Source organism: Podarcis tiliguerta (assembly GCF_965153285.1).
Source record: "Podarcis tiliguerta genome assembly, chromosome: 8".
NCBI lineage: Eukaryota > Metazoa > Chordata > Lepidosauria > Squamata > Lacertidae > Podarcis > Podarcis tiliguerta.
In genome coordinates this window covers 79,475,376-79,493,477 of record NC_139541.1, presented here as the reverse complement: position 1 = coordinate 79,493,477, position 18,102 = coordinate 79,475,376, and the positions used below count along the sequence as shown (strand labels likewise).

The 18,102-nt window shown below is 48.7% G+C and overlaps 1 protein-coding gene across 1 annotated transcript in view; it reads right to left on the bottom strand.

The window, feature by feature from the left end:
* SLC1A5 (solute carrier family 1 member 5) overlaps positions 1-3,329 on the bottom strand; it is a 39,068-nt gene extending 35,739 nt beyond the window's left edge. The window contains exon 1 of the mRNA XM_083455438.1: positions 2,373-3,329. Coding sequence (XP_083311564.1) covers positions 2,373-2,905 — 533 coding nt within the window. The 5' untranslated portion in view covers positions 2,906-3,329. The remainder of the gene's footprint in view (positions 1-2,372) is intronic.
* Positions 3,330-18,102: the final 14,773 nt, after the last annotated feature.

Genomic DNA, 18,102 nt, shown 5'->3' with positions numbered 1-18,102 from the left:
CAGTTCTCAAAGGTCTTAACCCAAGTCAAGGTTGCCCTCTGAATTAGCCAGATGTTTAACTGAGAATCAACCGCAGTCTGGCTTTAATTGGAAAAATAAGACTCGAGAGCTAGACATTCCATTTTGGTGACCGTAACCTAGCTTGGTCCAAAGCACCTAGCTTATATATCCGAGTTTCTTTCTAACAGGAGCACCGTATGCTAAAAGAATGGGGTCCACAAATACAAGTCTGTTGAAGACTACTACCGGTAATCTAAGACCACCATCCAGTTTTGCTGAAGTGGCCGTAATCAGAAATGGCGATTCGACACCTTCAAGTTCCTTTTCCAAGTGGGGCTGCCAGCCAATTGTGCATAATGAGATATTTTCTGCCACCAAATAAAACCGTGTACCAGCCGTCTCTTAAACTGGTGCTACTCCACATGCTTTGGACGACAACTCACTGTGCTGGTTGGGGCCTCAAAGGGAGTTGTGAATGAAAACATCTGGAGGGCATGAGGGGAAGAGAAACTTGGCGCAAGGTCTCCGCATCCCTCTGCTACGGAAGCAGCTGTTCCTTGCTATAGCCCTCTCTGCCCTGCCAACGTAACTTTTCGCACCGCCCAGAGAAGGCCAGCCAGCCCACCACAACCACCCTGGATTCAGCAAGAAGATGCAGACGCCACCCTAATCCCGGCACATTCCAGGCCTCCCACTCCTGCACCCGTCCGAAATTTCCATTTTCGTCAGGAAGGATGACATTATTGCAAAAACTGCCAGGAAGGGAGCGGGAAAACAGCCACAACGGAGCAGGATGACCATCTTAGAACATTCTGTACCCCCATCGGTGGAGGGGGGGGAGGACTCTACACCCTGTGACCAATTGCCTTTCTGGAAGGGTGTATTTTAGCCCGGATTGAGACATTTCGGCCCTTTTCTCTGGCTCTCTGGAGGGGGCAGGGGAGGTTTTCCCGTTGGTTGGGAGAAACGCGATCCTCTTACGCCGGATTATATTCCAGCTCATAAAGGCATGCGTGACACGGAGGGTGGAATAAACAGATCCAAGAAAATGCGAGAAGGCAATGTTTGTCCTCGCATGACACACCATCCCAGGGTTTTTCAAAAAAAAGCAGCATTCCAGGGCCATGTCCCACAAACAAGAGGGCGGAGACGCATGAACACATGCCCCTTCTGTTTCCACTAATGCAATGCATATTTTGGCCAACAGGAATACAGTGGTACCTCGGGTTAAGTACTTAATTTGTTCCAGAGGTCCGTTCTCAACCTGAAACTGTTCTTAACCTGAAGCACCACTTTAGCTAATGGGGCCTCCTGCTGCCGCCGCACCGCCAGAGCACAATTTCTGTTCTCATCCTGAAGCAAAGTTCTTAACCTGAAGCATATGTAACCTAAGGTACCACTGTAGTTGGAATACAGTACCCTTTTTTTTTTAACCACCTGCCCTGCAAAGGAAGCACCTATTGCTTTAGGCAGGGATCTAAGGGTCACAGAAGCCTCCCCCCCCCTCCAGCACACCTCATACATGAGCCTCAAGTGGGTTGCTCTTCTCTCCCCCCCCCCCCCCGTCTTTATCTGAGCAAGAGGTGGTGCATTTTAAGCAATAAAGAGACTGCGCCCTGAACACATCCAAATTACAAATTGTACAACTAGCTACCGACTATAAGGTTTGATGGCTAAGTGCACGAGCTACTATATGGTCAAGATTTTATGGCTAGTGATTAACATGCAAATGCCTAAAAAAAACCTTTGGTATTCACACACCAGTCAGCCTGCAAAGCAACCACGACTATCCGCTTTCAGAATACACTACCCATGGGGCATGGCTTTCTCAGGAGGATCCGCCTAGGTGGCAGAAACGAACCGCGTCACATTAAGATGCAGTTAACTGCTCCTGCCACGTGTGGCTTTAACCCCAGGGTTCAGCCTTGACGGCGTTCCTCCTGGAGGGTGGACAACAGCACCAACACTGGACAAACAGGAGTGCCAATGGGGAAGCGCTATCCCGTTCCTCGCACTAGGTTTTCGTCGCTGCCTTCTGGCCATAGATGTACAGGTGATATTCCCTTTAAAATTAATTGCTCCTTTCCAGAGTTACATGACTGCTTTGGTTTGCTGAAATGTGCAATTGTACAAAGCATAAAATGCAGTGCAAGCTATACTTTTAAAAAAACAGCAACAAACTGTACATCTGGCTGTTAACCAGAAGGTTGACAGATCGAGCCCAGCCAGGGGCGGCTGGGCGCAGGGTTCCTGTTTTGCAGGGGATCCCTTCTACTTCTACGATTCCAAGAGTGCCTCTGAGCATGCGACGCCTGCAGAAACCCGAATTCCCCCCCCACACACACACCCGTGGTGGGAGCTTCCCCGCTCACCTGATGAGGTCGAGGAAGGAGTCGACCACTTGCTTGGCCTCGGGCACGGCCGCCTCTTCGCCGAAGAGCTTGGGGGCCGACGCCCCCTCTCCGGGCTTGATGATGAAGGCCAGGGCGACGCCGATGGAGGACGCCAGCAGGGTGGTGAGCAGGAAGAAGAGCATCGCCCAGCCGCCCAAGCGCCCCAAGGCAGCCGGGTCCAGGCTGGCGGCGCCCGCCACCAGGCTGCAGACCACCAGGGGCAAGATGATCATCTTCAGCAAGCGCAGCAGCAGCTCCCCGGGGAAGGAGAAAAGCAGGATGTCCACGCGGCTCAGCCCGCCGCCCGGCAGCTGCCGCACCCCGAGCCCCACCACCACGCCGGCCACCACTCCGGCCACCGTCAGTAGCACGAGCAGGTTGGCTCGCAGGCAGCCCCGCAGGCGGGACGCGCCCAGGCTGCTCTTGCCGCCGCCCTCGGGGATCTCCACGCCGACGGGCGCCGGAGCCCCGATGCTCCCGTTGGAGGCGCCGGGGAATTTCTCCGCCGCCATCGCGAAGCAATTAAAAGCACGCACAAAAAAAAAAATAAAAAAAAAATAAGGAGGGCGGAAATGGAAAGAGATCTGATAAAAATGCACCAAATAAGGAATTTCTTAAGGAAGAAGCTGCAGCTGCGGCCAAGTTCCCACGCGTAAAGCTCCCAAAATCAGGATGCGATTTGGTGCACAATGGAATAAGCGCCACGCGGAACCAGGTGGGGGGTTCCCTCGGCCAGATCAGGTGGGTCAAGCGTGATCCAGTGGATTCCTCGTGCTGCTGCTGCTCCTGCTGCTTCAGTCTCCTCCCCAGCGAAGTTCCTTTAAACCACTGCCGGCTCCGATTTCCACGTGGCCGCCCTGACCCCCCGCTGAACAGACCCGGCTCCGCTCTCCGCCACGCGGGAAGTGCCGGGGCAGTGCCCATGCGGCTCTTCTCTTTGCTGGGAGGACACGCCCCTTCTGGGCGGGGACGTGGGCGGTGGCTCCTGAAATTCGGCACCGGGTTGGCTGAAGGGGATGTACGTCATGAAGGGCGGGGCGCGATCGATATAAAGTGTTCCCTACCACCGGCGGCGGGGGAGGGAAGGGGGCGGGGTCTCTTTGACGTCATGTTCTTCAGGAGGGGGAAAATGGGCGGGGATTGGTGGAGATGGGCGGGCCAATGAGCCTCTGACGAGGTTTCCCGCCCAACAGGCGTTTTGCGCTTGTTTTTACCTCAGGGCGAAGGGATGTTGCCTCAGCCGGCGGTTAGACCGCTCAAAAAGGAGGCCCCTCCCCGGAGCTCTGAGTTAATTAACTTAGGCTAACTAACTACCTGGCCTAACCACCCCGCATACCAGAAAGTCATTAATGTGAACAACAACATTTCTATAAACATATTATTCAAAGGGTGAGGGAAGCTCCCTCTTCCATGGACAGGTTTATCAGTTGCACACTTAGCATAAGGGCAGCCATGTTGGATCAGGTTAAAAACCTGCCTAGTCCAGCATCCTGAGCCCACAGTGGCCAACCAGATGCGTGTGCAAAACCCGTAAGCAGGACCTGAGTGCAACAATAACACTTCCTCACTTGTAGCTCCCAGCAACTTGTATTCTGGGGCGTAATGCATAGCAGTCATGGCTAGTATCTGTTATGTACTGAAGTTCTCACCCTGGGCCAGCAGGGGGATACTGTAGATAGTTTTCACTCAGGTCCACATATAAGGGATTGAAAGTGACGTTCAGTGATTGGATAGTTACAGAAAGTGGTTACTGTTGCGTTGTAGTGGAGCTCTATATAAGCAGGCTGGCTGCTTATATAGCAGTTCTGTTCTGGCCTATGAATAAACAAGAGCTGTTTGAAGAATCGCTGTGTCGTCTGATATGTTCACCCACAACTTAACAGTAACCATTGCGGATGGGATATAAATATAATAAATAAAACCAGAATATCATAGCAAGGATTTTGTATACTGATTTCCACAGAGTCTCCAACAAGCGAGTTGGAAAAGCAGCTCACTGGAAATTATTGAAACTTTGTCTAGTGGCAATACTAGCCCACCCACAGATTTTGTGAACTACAACCCCCATCGTCCCTGACTGCTGGCCACGCAAACTGCGAAAGTTAGAGGAGAGCCAGACAGTCTGGCGTAGGAGAGAGGCCACGTGGATGAGGTGACCTTGGGTGGGATCTTCAGGGCAGAGCGAAGCTGTGGAATAGCCGTCAACGCCAGCGGTCAGGGATGATGGGAATTGTAGTCCCAAAGGAGCCAGGTACCCTGTGAGAAGTGGGTCCTAAAACCTTTAATCCCACTCCATAAAATGCAATCTGAACAAAACGGGTGAAGCAGCAAAGAGTTTATTGACTACAATAGGTTCTCCCTTCTCAAACTTCCCCCGTTGAGTTTTCTGGAAGGTCAGCGCTGACGTGGGCAGGATCTGCTGTCCGGCCTCCTCCCACAGGATGGCCCAGAACATCTTGCTTCACCTGGCTCCGAGACAGCAAAGGAAAGAGCAGCCCCATGGCAGCGCCTCTGTTGCAATGCAAGAGCCCGACTTCAATGCTCCAGGCTATGCTTGCTGTTCTTCTCCTACATTGCAACATTTTCATTCAGCCTTTCTTCCTCTGTTTCTGCAGAAACGACGGACATGAAACTGCACGTGTTCATAGTTTCCCCGTGTTTACCCTTTGCGTCTCTCTCCTTGCCTTTTGGTGAAATTCAGATTGTAAGCTTTCGAAGGCAGAGGCGTGTCTTCCAAGCCAGCCTGGGTAAGTTGGGGTGATAATGCCAAAGTTCCAGGTTTGATTGCCATATGGGGCAGCTGCATTTCAGGGGGTTGGACTGGATGATCCTTGGGGTCCCTCCAAACTCTATGATTCTAAGTGTCATGTCCTTAATCGATCATGGCAATGATCCAGGCAAGGTGAGGCTGCCTCAGGTGGAGTTGGGGTATAATTAAGGGCAATAGGAACATCCAGTTCAGAGACCGCCATGATGGTGCCCACGGGTGCCCTGAGAGGACTTCCCTGGTTAGTTAAGCTTGAAAGAAGCATTCTGTTGTAACCCAGAGAATAGGATGCGCTTAGATGTGATATGTATGTTGTGGTACCCACAAGAGTGTCTTTGGTTTGTGTATCTGCACACAAGCCCAGAAAAGTTGGCTCTTGGTTATGGGGCATGTTGTTGTTGTTGTTTAGTCGTGTCTAACTCTTCGTGACCCCATGGACCAGAGCACGCCAGGCACTCCTGTCTTCCACTGCCTCCCGCAGTTTGGTCAAACTCAGCCTGGTAGCTTCAAGAACACTGTCCCACCATCTCGTCCTCTGTCGTCCCCTTCTCCTTGTGCCCTCCATCTTTCCCAACATCAGGGTCTTTTCCAGGGAGTCTTCTCTTCTCATGAGGTGGCCAAAGTACTGGAGCCTCAGCTTCACGATCTGTCCTTCCAGTGGGCACTCAGGGCTGATTTCCTTCAGAATGGAGAGGTTTGATCTTCTTGCAGTCCATGGGACTCTCAAGAGTCTCCTCCAGCACCATAATTCAAAAGCATCCATTCTTTGGCGATCAGCCTTCTTTATGGTCCAGCTCTCACTTGCATACATCACTACTGGGAAAACCATAGCTTTAACTATACGGACCTTTGTTCAGGGCATATCCCAGATTCATACCTGAGTTTTAGGGCTGGTGGAATTCAGTTGTAAAAAAAATAAAAAATAGGAGCGAGCTTAGATCTGCCTGGAATCCTCCCCTATGTCTCGCCACAACCACCTTCTTCTTCCTTCATGGATCACTGCCTTGCCGTGGTGAAGGGGCTTGAATAACTCAGAGAAGCTATGAACTATGCTGAGCAGGGCACCCAAGATGGACAGGTCATAGTGGAGAGTTTTGACTAAACGTGATCCACCTGGAGCAGGAACCGGCAAGCCAGTATCCCTGCCAAGAAAACTCCACGGACAAAGACAACAGGCATATGGGGCATGTACCATCCCACAAAGTGCAAAGCCCTCTGATATGAAATTTATAGGAGATGCACAAAAGCACATGAAGGCCCCATCGTGCCACTTTAAACGGTTGCGGCTCCCCACCCCCACCCCAGAGAATCCTGGGAAATGTAGTTTGTTAAGGGTGCTGAGAGTTGTAAGGAGACTCCCTCCCCCTCCCCACAGAGCTACAATTCCCAGAGTGGTTTCACTCTGGGACTTGTAGTTCTGTGAGGAGATGTATCAAAAAAAGATGTAGGAGGTGGAACCTAATTGCCTGTGGAGTTCTAGCCAATCAGGAACCAAAATGGGCCGAAACTTTTTGATAAGTTGCCGTCTAGCTTCATGGTGATGCTAATGAAATTTCTCATGATAAATTCTCATTGGGGGCAGAAACCACACACACTTATGGACTGTTAGAGACTCATTGTTGTAGCGGAAAAAGGTTGAATCATATGGATGAGTTTGTCAATAAGTACTGTGCTAAACATTGTATAATCTATTTTCTACCTGCTACCTTTCTGAAAAATTATTTGCATATATACTTTGCATATATATAGTAAAACTAAAAAAGAATAATTCTTATTCCCTATATACATCTTGCACAGGTTAAATCATATTGAGCTAGGACTCATTTCCCTTCCACATATTACGCAACCACCTCCTTTATATAGCTGGTAATCTTAGACCCTGACTTCTTGGTTATCTATATCCTTCCGAAGAGGAGTTTACTTGTGAACTCAGCAAGAGGTACTGGAAAATACTCCCCATGAGCACAAGGCTGCAATAACCTTCCTTCTGCCAACCCAGGCTGAACCCTCCAATGACAGCTTTCAGTTCTGCATTCTTCTCAAAAAAATTCCCATTTTGAATTGTTGAGGCCATCGGAAAGGAACACACCTGTGAGTTCTGGAGAAAAACATGAGCAATTGGGGAGACTGAGAAGCAACTGTTTAGAGGAGGGAAGAAGAGCTGGCAGAAGAGAGGGACAGCAGCAGCATCATGAATATTACAGATCCTGGGTTACAACACATATGGCCATGTCTAAAGTATACAGTACATCTAAACTGAATTAATAAGCATTCATCTCCCTAGGAAATCCTGGGAACCATATTTCAAGGAGGAAGCATTAGTGTCTCTTTTTAGCGCCTTCACCATATTATTAGGGACACGGGTGGCACTGTGGGTAAAAGCCTCAGCGCCTAGGGCTTGCCGATCAAAAGGTCGGAGATTCGAATCCCCGCGGTGGGGTGCGCTCCCGTTGCTTGGTCCCAGCGCCTGCCAACCTAGCAGTTCGAAAGCACCCCTGGGTGCAAGTAGATAAATAGGGACCGCTTACTAGCGGGAAGGTAAACGGCGTTTCCGTGTGCGGCTCTGGCTCGCCAGAGCAGCGATGTCACGCTGGCCACGTGACCCGGAAGTGTCTCCGGACAGTGCTGGCCCTTGGCCTCTTGAGTGAGATGGGCGCACAACCCTAGAGTCTGTCAAGACTGGCCCGTACGGGCAGGGGTACCTTTACCTTTACCTTACCATATTATAGTTAAACCTGCACCACATTTCACTAAACTAGCATTCAAATGAAATAATTTGATCCAGATATGCCTCAAGTCAGGGTTAGCCAATGTGGTATCCTCAAGATGTGTTGGGACTACAGTCATGGCCGGGCTGCCAAGGGATGAAGAGTGAGAAGCTTTTCTGGTAGCGTTATTCCATCTCTCTTTTCCACTCTGCCCCATTTTCCTGCGGAAGAAAATGTCGTTTGATTCTGGGATTCCTGCTCTCTCAGCAGTACAGATGAACTATGTCTTCAGTCAGCAAGTCTCCTCCCCTTAATCCTGGGAAAAATTATCACAGAACGGTGGGGTGTGCTGGGTGCACTTTCTGAAAACGGCCTCGCAGAACAGGTCAGCCTTCTGATTTGTTATTAACGAGAAACATCCGTTGCTTGTTAATTAAAAGCTGCAGAGCCCTTGCCAGGTGGATGTGTTCCACACACGTAGCTTTTGCATGGTGACCTTTTCTGTCCTCCAGGCTTGGCCAAATCCAGGGTCACTCACAGAAGACACTGGACCCTGTGAACCCCAGCCTGTAAATGAGAAATTGGAAGGGTGAACTGGCAACCTCATACCTCATTAAGCGACACGTTAAGAGGCTTACAAGTGCCTTCGTTATTCTCTCCAGAAGGAGCTCCCCAGCATGGCAGCTTCTGATCCTGCAAAGAGGTCTCTTGTGCTAAATCCAGGCATCTGATTGGCCACACTGAGAACAGGATCCTGTACTACTTGGGCCAGTGGCCTGATTGAGCAGGAATGGTCTTCTGTTAAGAAAATAAGGTTTTGGTTCCCTCCAGATTGGTGAAATTTTTGGTGGGTGTATTATGCAACATGTCATTATGCTGGACCAGGCATCCCCAAACTTAGCCCACCAGATGATTTTTGGGACTACAGTTCCCATAATCCCTGACCACTGCCCTGTTAGCTAGGGATCATGGGAGTTGTAGTCCCCAAACATCTGGAGGGCTGAGTTTGGGGTTGCCTGTGCTGGACCGTCCACACATCATTAGCTGTTCTTCAATGCTTCACCAGTATTACTGCATTATTGCCATCCAGAGGAGCATTCTTGCGCTACAGCACAACAAAAGCAAGAAGAAGAAGAGGAGTTTGGATTTGATATCCCGCTTTATCACTACCCGAAGGAGTTTCAAAGCGGCTAACATTCTCCTTTCCCTTCCTCCCCCACAACAAACACTCTGTGAGGTGAGTGGGGCTGAGAGACTTGAGAGAAGTGTGACTGGCCCAAGGTCACCGAGCAGCTGCATGTGGAGGAGCGGAGACGCGAACCCGGTTCACCAGATTACGAGACCACCACTCTTAACCACTACACCACACTGGCAAGACCAAGAAAACCCCAGGAATATTTATAGAAGGCTTCCTCAAACTTGGCCCTCCAGATGTTTTTGGCCTACAACTCCCATGATCCCTAGCTAGCAGGACCAGTGGTCAGGGATGATGGGAATTGTAGCCTCAAAACATCTGGAGGGCCGAGGTTGAGGAAGCCTGATTTATAGTCTAAAAAGTTTCAGGAGGAAGTCGCAGAGCGCACACTTGTTGGAAACTTTTGCAGGTGCAAAGAAGATTGAAAGTGAGACTGCATATGACATACGGAACACCAGCACGAACACGTCATCATGAAGGCCCAAGAGAAAGCATGCCTGGATGGGATTTTTTTTTCACATTTAGCTCAAGGAGACTCCAGGCTTTTGGTACTGGCTGGATCTCCTTCCCTCCTGATTCACCTGCTGAGCACCTAAAGGGCTTTGTTGGAAGAACCCTGCAATGCGAAGCATTCATTCAAGCAGAGAGAGGAAGAGGAGGAGGAGGAAGAGGAGGAGGAGGAAGAGGAGGAGAGGTGTCTTTGGGACATCTTCTCCCCAGCCCATGGTCAGCCTTGCCAGATCATTCCCTCGAGGCGTGAATGTCAGGAACTCCAGAAAGGCCTGCGCTTGCCTAATTGCCCACATTCTCACGATAATTACGCCATAACTTCATAATTACCGGCTCTGCCCTAGCTCCGGGGACAAGGAAATTTTCTCCGCAAGAAGAAAATTCATCTCAATTATGCCTTGTTTAAACAGGACAGGCTTTTTTTTTTTTTTTGCCCACTAGTAGTCACACAACAGTGGCAAAGCTCCTACCCTGACAGGACGCCTCTCCTTCTGCAACTGATTCTTGTTGTTCCTGGCCTTCTGCCCTCCCAGTGCTATGGCCCCCACAGGGATGCAGAGATAGAGGAAATTAAATCTCAGACATGCCCTTTCATCATCAGCTCAACTGTAAGTTTTGCCACTTTCTTATAAAGCTATTATTCTAGGATGCTTGCTCTTGCAAGATTCCTCTTGAAAAACATGGGTGCTGAGGATCCTTTATCACTTGAGAACATCAGTCTCATCATGCCCCGCTTGCCAAGCCGTGACTTGCATCGCTTCTGAGCGGTGGGGTGAAGGAGGTGGATAATGATCCACAGGACCTAAATGTCTGGGAGGCCTTGGAACGAGCGCTGATACAATTAAGACTATAAGAGCTCCATTCAGGGCTTAATTTTGAAGGAAGCGTAAGCTTTGGATCACGTTGAAGGCATGCTTCTGAGCGCGTGCAGTGTCCCTGTCCCACTTGGGGCAATAACAGCAAACCTGTGTGCCCCACATGCTATATATCAGAGTTTCCACAACGGCCAGCATGATGACTCCTGTTGGCCGAACCCCCAGTAGAACTGAAGCAAATAACGAAACTGAAGCAAATAACGAGAATAACAAGTGCCGATGACTGCTGGATGGAAATGTGGGAGTAAAAATGTGAACTTAGTACATATGATGATTAACTGCCCGATGATAAAATTATTTTGGTGTGAGGTGAGGATATTTATAGCAAGAGTAATAATGCTGTTTACCTTCCCGCCGGATTGGTACCTATTTATCTACTTGCACTTTGACGTGCTTTCGAACTGCTAGGCTGGCAGGAGCAGGAACCGAGCAACGGGAGCTCACCCTGTCGCGGGGATTCAAACCGCTGACCTTCTGATCGGCAAGTCCTAGGCTCTGTGGTTTAACCCACAGCGCCACCCGTATCCCAAATCCAATTTACTTACAATTCAATCCTAATTCAATCCTAGGCCTATTTGGTGCTTTCAAGTGACTTCTAATTATTTATATTTGGCAGACCCTATTACCGTATTTTTCGCTCTATAAGACGCACCAGACCACAAGACGCACCTAGTTTTTGGAGGAGGAAAACAAGAAAAATATATATTCTGAATCTCAGAAGCCAGAACAGCAAGAGGGATCGCTGCGCAGTGAAAGCAGCAACCCCTCTTGCTGTTCTAGCTTCTGGGATAGCTGCACAGCCTGCATTCGCTCCATAAGACGCACACACATTTCCCCTTACTTTTTAGGAGGGAAAAAGTGAGTCTTATAGAGCAAAAAATACGGTAAATGGCTCTCTTTGGGCAGAGTGTTTGGACAGGGAGTTCCTCTTTCCAGGAAACTCTGGGAATTGCAGCTCTATGAGGGTCTCCCTAACAACCCTTTAGCAAATGACAGCTCCCAGGATTCTTTGGGGGACGCCATGACTGTTTAAAGTGGTGTCAATGTGCTTTAATTGTACGGTGCAAATTTGCCCCAAGAGCTTTTCACCACCACTGATAACGCTACCGAACCAGCAGAGAAGAGGGGGAACTTTGCCCAGCATCCTTCCTCTGGTGGCTTCCTACAAACACAAGCGCACAACCTGTTGCAGTTGAGCTGCTTGACCTCTCTACTGCTCTGGTGTAAAAATGTCAGCCTCCTGGCACTGCGCACTGTTTGCTCAGTCACCTTTGTTTTAATAATGACTCAGGTTCTTTTGTCTCTGACTTTGTTTGACTTTGACTCCGAGCTGCAGAAAAGATGTTCGTCACCTTGGCGTTTTCCTCCTCGGGGTCTCGGTTTTCCATTGCACACGCATTTATCTGCCTGATAAAGGGGCCAGGCGCTGGGCTTAGTTTGCAGGGTGCGCAGCGAAGTACCTGCCTCTGTCTGCTGCTACTGCAGAGGCTGCTGGCTGTGCAAGTGGCGGCATAGTGCCCATTGGAACAGGTAAGGTGGAAAACAGAGAGAGGCCAGCAGCAGGCAGAGCTGGAGTCAATGACAGGCAGGGCCAGAGTCAATGGCAGGGTGGAGCCACCTACTGTGTTTTTTGCCCTATAAGACTCACTTTTTCCCTCCTAAAAAGTAAGGGGAAATGTGTGTGTATCTTAAGGAGCGAATGCAGGCTGCGCAGCTATCCCAGAAGCCAGAAGAGCAAGAGGGATTGCTGCTTTCACTGCACAGCGATCCCTCTTGCTGTTCTGGCTTCTGAGATTCAGAATATTTTTTTTCTCGTTTTCCTCCTCCAAAAACTAGGTGTGTCTTGTGGTCTGATGCGTCTTATAGAGCGAAAAATACGGTACTTCTCCCTCCCTGCTTAGCACTACAAGGGCAAAACTAAGACCAAAGGGGAGGAAGCATTTCATTCAGAAGCATTTCTGCCTCCAGCTATGGCAGCAGAGCACAGCCATTATGCCTAGTAGCCATCCATCTTACCACCATAGAACAGGGGTCAACAACCTTTTTCAGCTGTGGGCCGGTCCACCATCCCTCAGACCATGTGGTGGGCCGGACTGTATTTTGAAAAAGAAAAAAAAATGAACAAATTCCTATGCCCCACAAATAACCCAGAGATGCATTTTAAATAAAAGCACACATTCTGCTCATGTAAAAACACATTCCCGCACTGTCTGCAGGCAGAATTTAAAATATTGTATAGTGGGAAAGATGGGTGACAGACACAGCTCTTTTAAACAACAGCTCTTTATTACTGCAGTTAGCACCGTTCGAAAGCATGCCAGCGCAAGTAGATAAATAGGTACCGCTGCAGCAGGAAAGTAAACGGCGTTTCCCTGCACTCTGGCTTCCGTCACAGTGTTCTGTTGGGCCGGAAGCGGTTTAGTCATGCCGGCCACATAACACAGAAAGCTGTCTGTGGACAAACGCCGGCTCCCTCAGCCTGAAGGCGATATGATATAACGCCAAGGTTGCAGGTTCGATCCCTGTATGGACCAGCTGCATATTCCTGCATTGCAGGGGGTTGGACTAGATGATCCTGAGGGTCCCTTCCAACTCTACGGTTCTATGATTCTATGATTCATAGTCGCCTTTGACTGGACTTAACCACCCAGGGGTCCCTTACATTTTTTTCTATTATGCGGTAGTGTACAGTAGGTCGTCATGCAGCAGGGCCATGAGTTAATATTTCAAGATCCTGTATTCTGTCCATGCAAATATTTGCCCTTCACTGCCTCTCTTGCTGCTGCTGCTGCTGCTGCTGCTGTTACTTCCCACACATGTTGCATCAGCCAATCGAGGAAGTGAGAGATCCGGTAGCGATGGTGGGGCTGGGCTACTTGAAAGCAGAACGAATGAGGAGTGGAAAGCCACCAGTGGCAGAGGGAAGATGAAATAGCTGGCCCAGTTGCATCAGAATTTAGTACAGTACCATATTTTTCGCTCCATAGGACGACTTGTTCTCCCCCTCTAAAACAAGGTGTGTTCAAGGTACATTCACCAGAGCTTGTGGGGCTGGCGGTGGGGGGAAGCGCTGCTTTCCCCCACCGCCAGCCTCAAAGATCCCTGAAGCCTTTGGAGCGCAGCGCCCCGCTGCCCTGCAGAGGCTTTGCGCACAGCCACCCCCAAGCTAGAGCAGCAAGACGGAGCCCTCCGTCTCACTGTTCTGGCTTGGGAACAGCCTTGCTAGCCTCTGTAGGACAGCGGAGTGAAGGCACCCTGCTGCCCTGGAGAGGCTTCTTTGCGCGCAGCCATCCCCAAGCTAGAACAGCGAGACGGAGCGCTCCGCAGTTCTCCGTCTTCCTGTTCCGGCTTTGGGCTTAGCGGCGCAGCCTGCATTCGCTCTATAGGACGCACACACATTTCCCCTTAATTTTTGGAGGGGAAAATGTGCGTCCTATAGAACAAAAAATACGGTATTTTAGATACTAAAATGCATGCCTATTAAATGCATTCCTGTTATAGCTGCATGTACAGGGTGGCGCATCTTATGGTGGCACAATGTGTTGCCATTTGTGGAACAGAATTTCATTCAAAACGCAGTCATCTGCAATGGCCTTGATGTTGAAGAGCAGCGCTCACTGGGACTAGGAGACTTACATGGAAGTCCGTTTCTGTAGGAAATGGTGCAAATTCAGCATGTAGGTAATGAGCCTACATGTGTGCAAATCTCTGCAGACACACATTTCCCTGCCTGGAAAGCGAATTCTATTCAAAAGCTTTGTAGTACATTAACTCTTCTTTGGTCCGAAGAAGAAGGTAGAAACTTTCTCCGATGAGAATAGGGATGTCCTAAGGGAAGTTGTCTTTGTCCATGGAGTTTTCTTGGCAGGGATACTGGAGTGGCTTGCCGATTCCTGCTCCAGGTGGATCACGTTTGGTCAAAACTCTCCACTATGACCTGTTCATCTTGGGTGCCCTGCTCGGCATAGTTCATAGCTTCCCTGAGTTCTTCAAGCCCCTTCGCCACGGCAAGGCAGTGGCAAGAATATACAGAGGAACTATACCAGAAAGATATGGATGTCTCGTACACCCCAGGTAGTGTGGTTGCTGACCTTGAGCCAGACATCCTGGAGAGTGAAGTCAAATGGGCCTTAGAAAGCATTGCAAATAACAAGGCCAGTGGAAGTGATGGTATTCCAGCTGAACTATTTAAAATTTTAAAAGATGATGCTGTTAAGGTGCTACACTCAATATGCCAGCAAGTTTGGAAAACTCAGCAGTGGCCAGAAGCACAATTGCACTCATTTCACACGCTAGCAAGGTTATGCTTACAATTCTTCAAGGAAGGCTCAAGCAGTATGTGGACCGAGAACTCCCAGAAGTGCAAGCTGGATTTAGAAGAGGCAGGGGAACCAGAGACCAAATTGCAAACATGCGCTGGATTATGGAGAAAGCTAGAGAGTTCCAGAAAGACATCTACTTCTGCTTCATTGACTATGCAAAAGCCTTTGACTGTGTCGACCACAGCAAACTATGGCAAGTTCTTAAAGAAATGGGAGTGCCTGATCACCTCATCTGTCTCCTGAGAAATCTCTATGTGGGACAAGAAGCTACAGTTAGAACTGGACATGGAACAACTGATTGGTTCAAAATTGGGAAAGGAGTACGACAAGGCTGTATTTTGTCTCCCTGCTTATTTAACTTATATGCAGAATTCATCATGCGAAAGGCTGGGCTGGATGAATCCCTAGCCGGAATTAAGATTGCTGGAAGAAATATCAACAACCTCAGATATGCAGATGACACAACCTTGATGGCAGAAAGTGAGGAGGAATTAAAAAACCTTTTACTGAGGGTGAAAGAGGAGAGCACAAAATATGGTCTGAAGCTCAACATCAAAAAAAGGAAGATCATGGCCACTGGTCCCATCACCTCCTGGCAAATAGAAGGGGAGGAAATGGAGGCAGTGAAAGATTTTACTTTCTTGGGCTCCATGATCACTGCAGATGGTGACAGCAGCCACGAAATTAAGAGACGCCTGCTTCTTGGGAGGAAGGCAATGGCAAACCTAGATAGCATTTTAAAAAGTAGAGACATCACCTTGCCAACAAAGGTCCGTATAGTAAAAGCTATGGTTTTCCCAGTAGTGATGTATGGAAGTGAGAGCTGGACCATAAAGAAGGCTGATCGCCGAAGAATGGACGCTTTTGAATTATGGTGCTGGAGGAGACTCTTGAGAGTCCCATGGACTGCAAGAAGATCAAACGCATCCATTCTTAAGGAAATCAGCCCTGAGTGCTCACTGGAAGGACAGATCGTGAAGCTGAAGCTCCAATACTTTGGCCACCTCATGAGAAGAGAAGACTCACTGGAAAAGACCCTGATGTTGGGAAAGATGGAGGGCACAAGGAGAAGGGGACAACAGAGGACGAGATGGCTAGACAGTGTTCTCGAAGCTACAAACATGAATCTGACCAAACTGCGGGTGGCAGTGCAAGACAGAAGTGCCTGGCATGCTCTGGTCCATGGGGTCACGAAGAGTCAGACACGACTGAACGACTAAACAACAACAACAACAAAGGGAAGTTATAACATTTTGGGAACAAATCGGAAACCGGGATGGCTTTTGTAAATCTGGGACTGTCGCTGGGAAATAGGGGCATTTGGAGGGTCTGGACTGGTATTCGCAGTGTCTATGAATGTGCTACTCCATTCCAGCTCATCCTTCCACTTGTATTGCCAGCACTGTACCCCAATCCTTCCTTCTTGCATGATCCCGCACTAAAATCTATACCACAGATTCGAAAAACCAATGTCAACATAGTGGAGCCAGGCAGAAACATTCCTTTTCACCCAGGCTTTACTGATTAAACAATCTATGGCCTTTTAAATGTGCTGGGGGGTATTTTTGTTTAATTAATTAATTAATTAATTAATTAATAATAATAATAATAATTTATTTATATCCCGATCTCCCCAGTGGAAGCCGGGCTCAGAGCGGCTAACAACAATAAAAGTAACACAGTTTACATAAAATCACAATCAATTAATTGAAATGCATTCTAAAATCAATTCAAAATCAAATCAATGGCAACCATTGCGCTAGAGTTCTATGAGGATTACCGAAAGAGGGGGCCAGACTGTGTCTTGGCTATAGGCTCTGTCTTGCAGGCCCTGTGGAAAAATGTCAAGTCCCGCAGGGCCCTAGTCTCTTGTGACAGTGCATTCCACCAGATCGGGGCCACGGCCAAAAAAGCCCTGGCTCTGGTTGAGGCCAGCCTAACCTCCCTGTGGCCCGGGATCTCCAAGATGTTTTTATTTGAAGACTGTAAGGTCCTCTGTGGGACATACTAGGAGAGGAGGTCCTGTAGGTACGAGTTTGTTTGTTATTACATCATATATTATGGGTTTTGTACTGCAAACCACCCTGCGATCTTCGGATGAAGGCTGGTATATAAATTTAACAATAACATAAAATAAGTAATAACCAGCCTGTCTTCTTCACACCCACAACCGCGATCGGGTTGAATAAGACCGGGCCCACAGGGTTCTGTCTTGGGCCCGGTCTTATTCAACATCTTTATCAACGACTTGGATGATGGACTCAAGGGCATCCTGATCAAATTTGCAGATGACACCAAACTGGGAGGGGTGGCTAACACCCCAGAGGACACGATCACACTTCAAAATGACCTTGACAGATTAGAGAACTGGGCCAAAACAAACAAGATGAATTTTAACAGGGAGAAATGTAAAGTATTGCACTTGGGCAAAAAAAATGAGAGGCACAAATACAAGATGGGTGACACCTGGCTTGAGAGCAGTACATGTGAAAAGGATCTAGGAGTCTTGGTTGACCACAAACTTGACATGAGCCAACAGTGTGACGCGGCAGCTAAAAAAGCCAATGCAATTCTGGGCTGCATCAATAGGAGTATAGCATCGAGATCAAGGGAAGTAATAGTGCCACTGTATTCTGACTCTGGTCAGACCTCACCTGGAGTACTGTGTCCAGTTCTGGGCACCACAGTTCAAGAAGGACACTGACAAACTGGAACGTGTCCAGAGGAGGGCAACCAAAATGGTCAAAGGCCTGGAAACGATGCCTTATGAGGAACGGCTAAGGGAGCTGGGCATGTTTAGCCTGGAGAAGAGGAGGTTAAGGGGTGATATGATAGCCATGTTCAAATATATAAAAGGATGTCACATAGAGGAGGGAGAAAGGTTGTTTTCTGCTGCTCCAGAGAAGCGGACACGGAGCAATGGATCCAAACTACAAGAAAGAAGATTCCACCTAAACATTAGGAAGAACTTCCTGACAGTAAGAGCTGTTCGACAGTGGAATTTGCTGCCAAGGAGTGTGGTGGAGTCTCCTTCTTTGGAGGTCTTTAAGCAGAGGCTTGACAACCATATGTCAGGAGTGCTCTGATGGTGTTTCCTGCTTGGCAGGGGGTTGGACTCGATGGCCCTTGTGGTCTCTTCCAACTCTATGATTCTATGATTCTATGATCGTATGTCGTCTCGCTTTCAATACTATTCGTGCCTACAAGAGTTTTGGGGCGGCCACACTGCTTCCTTTTTAGTTAGTGCACATCCTGCAACTTCCTGGTGAAATATTGTAACTTGGCATGCCGCAAATGTCCAGAGCGGTAGGTGGGTGTGGTTGTCTGGCTTT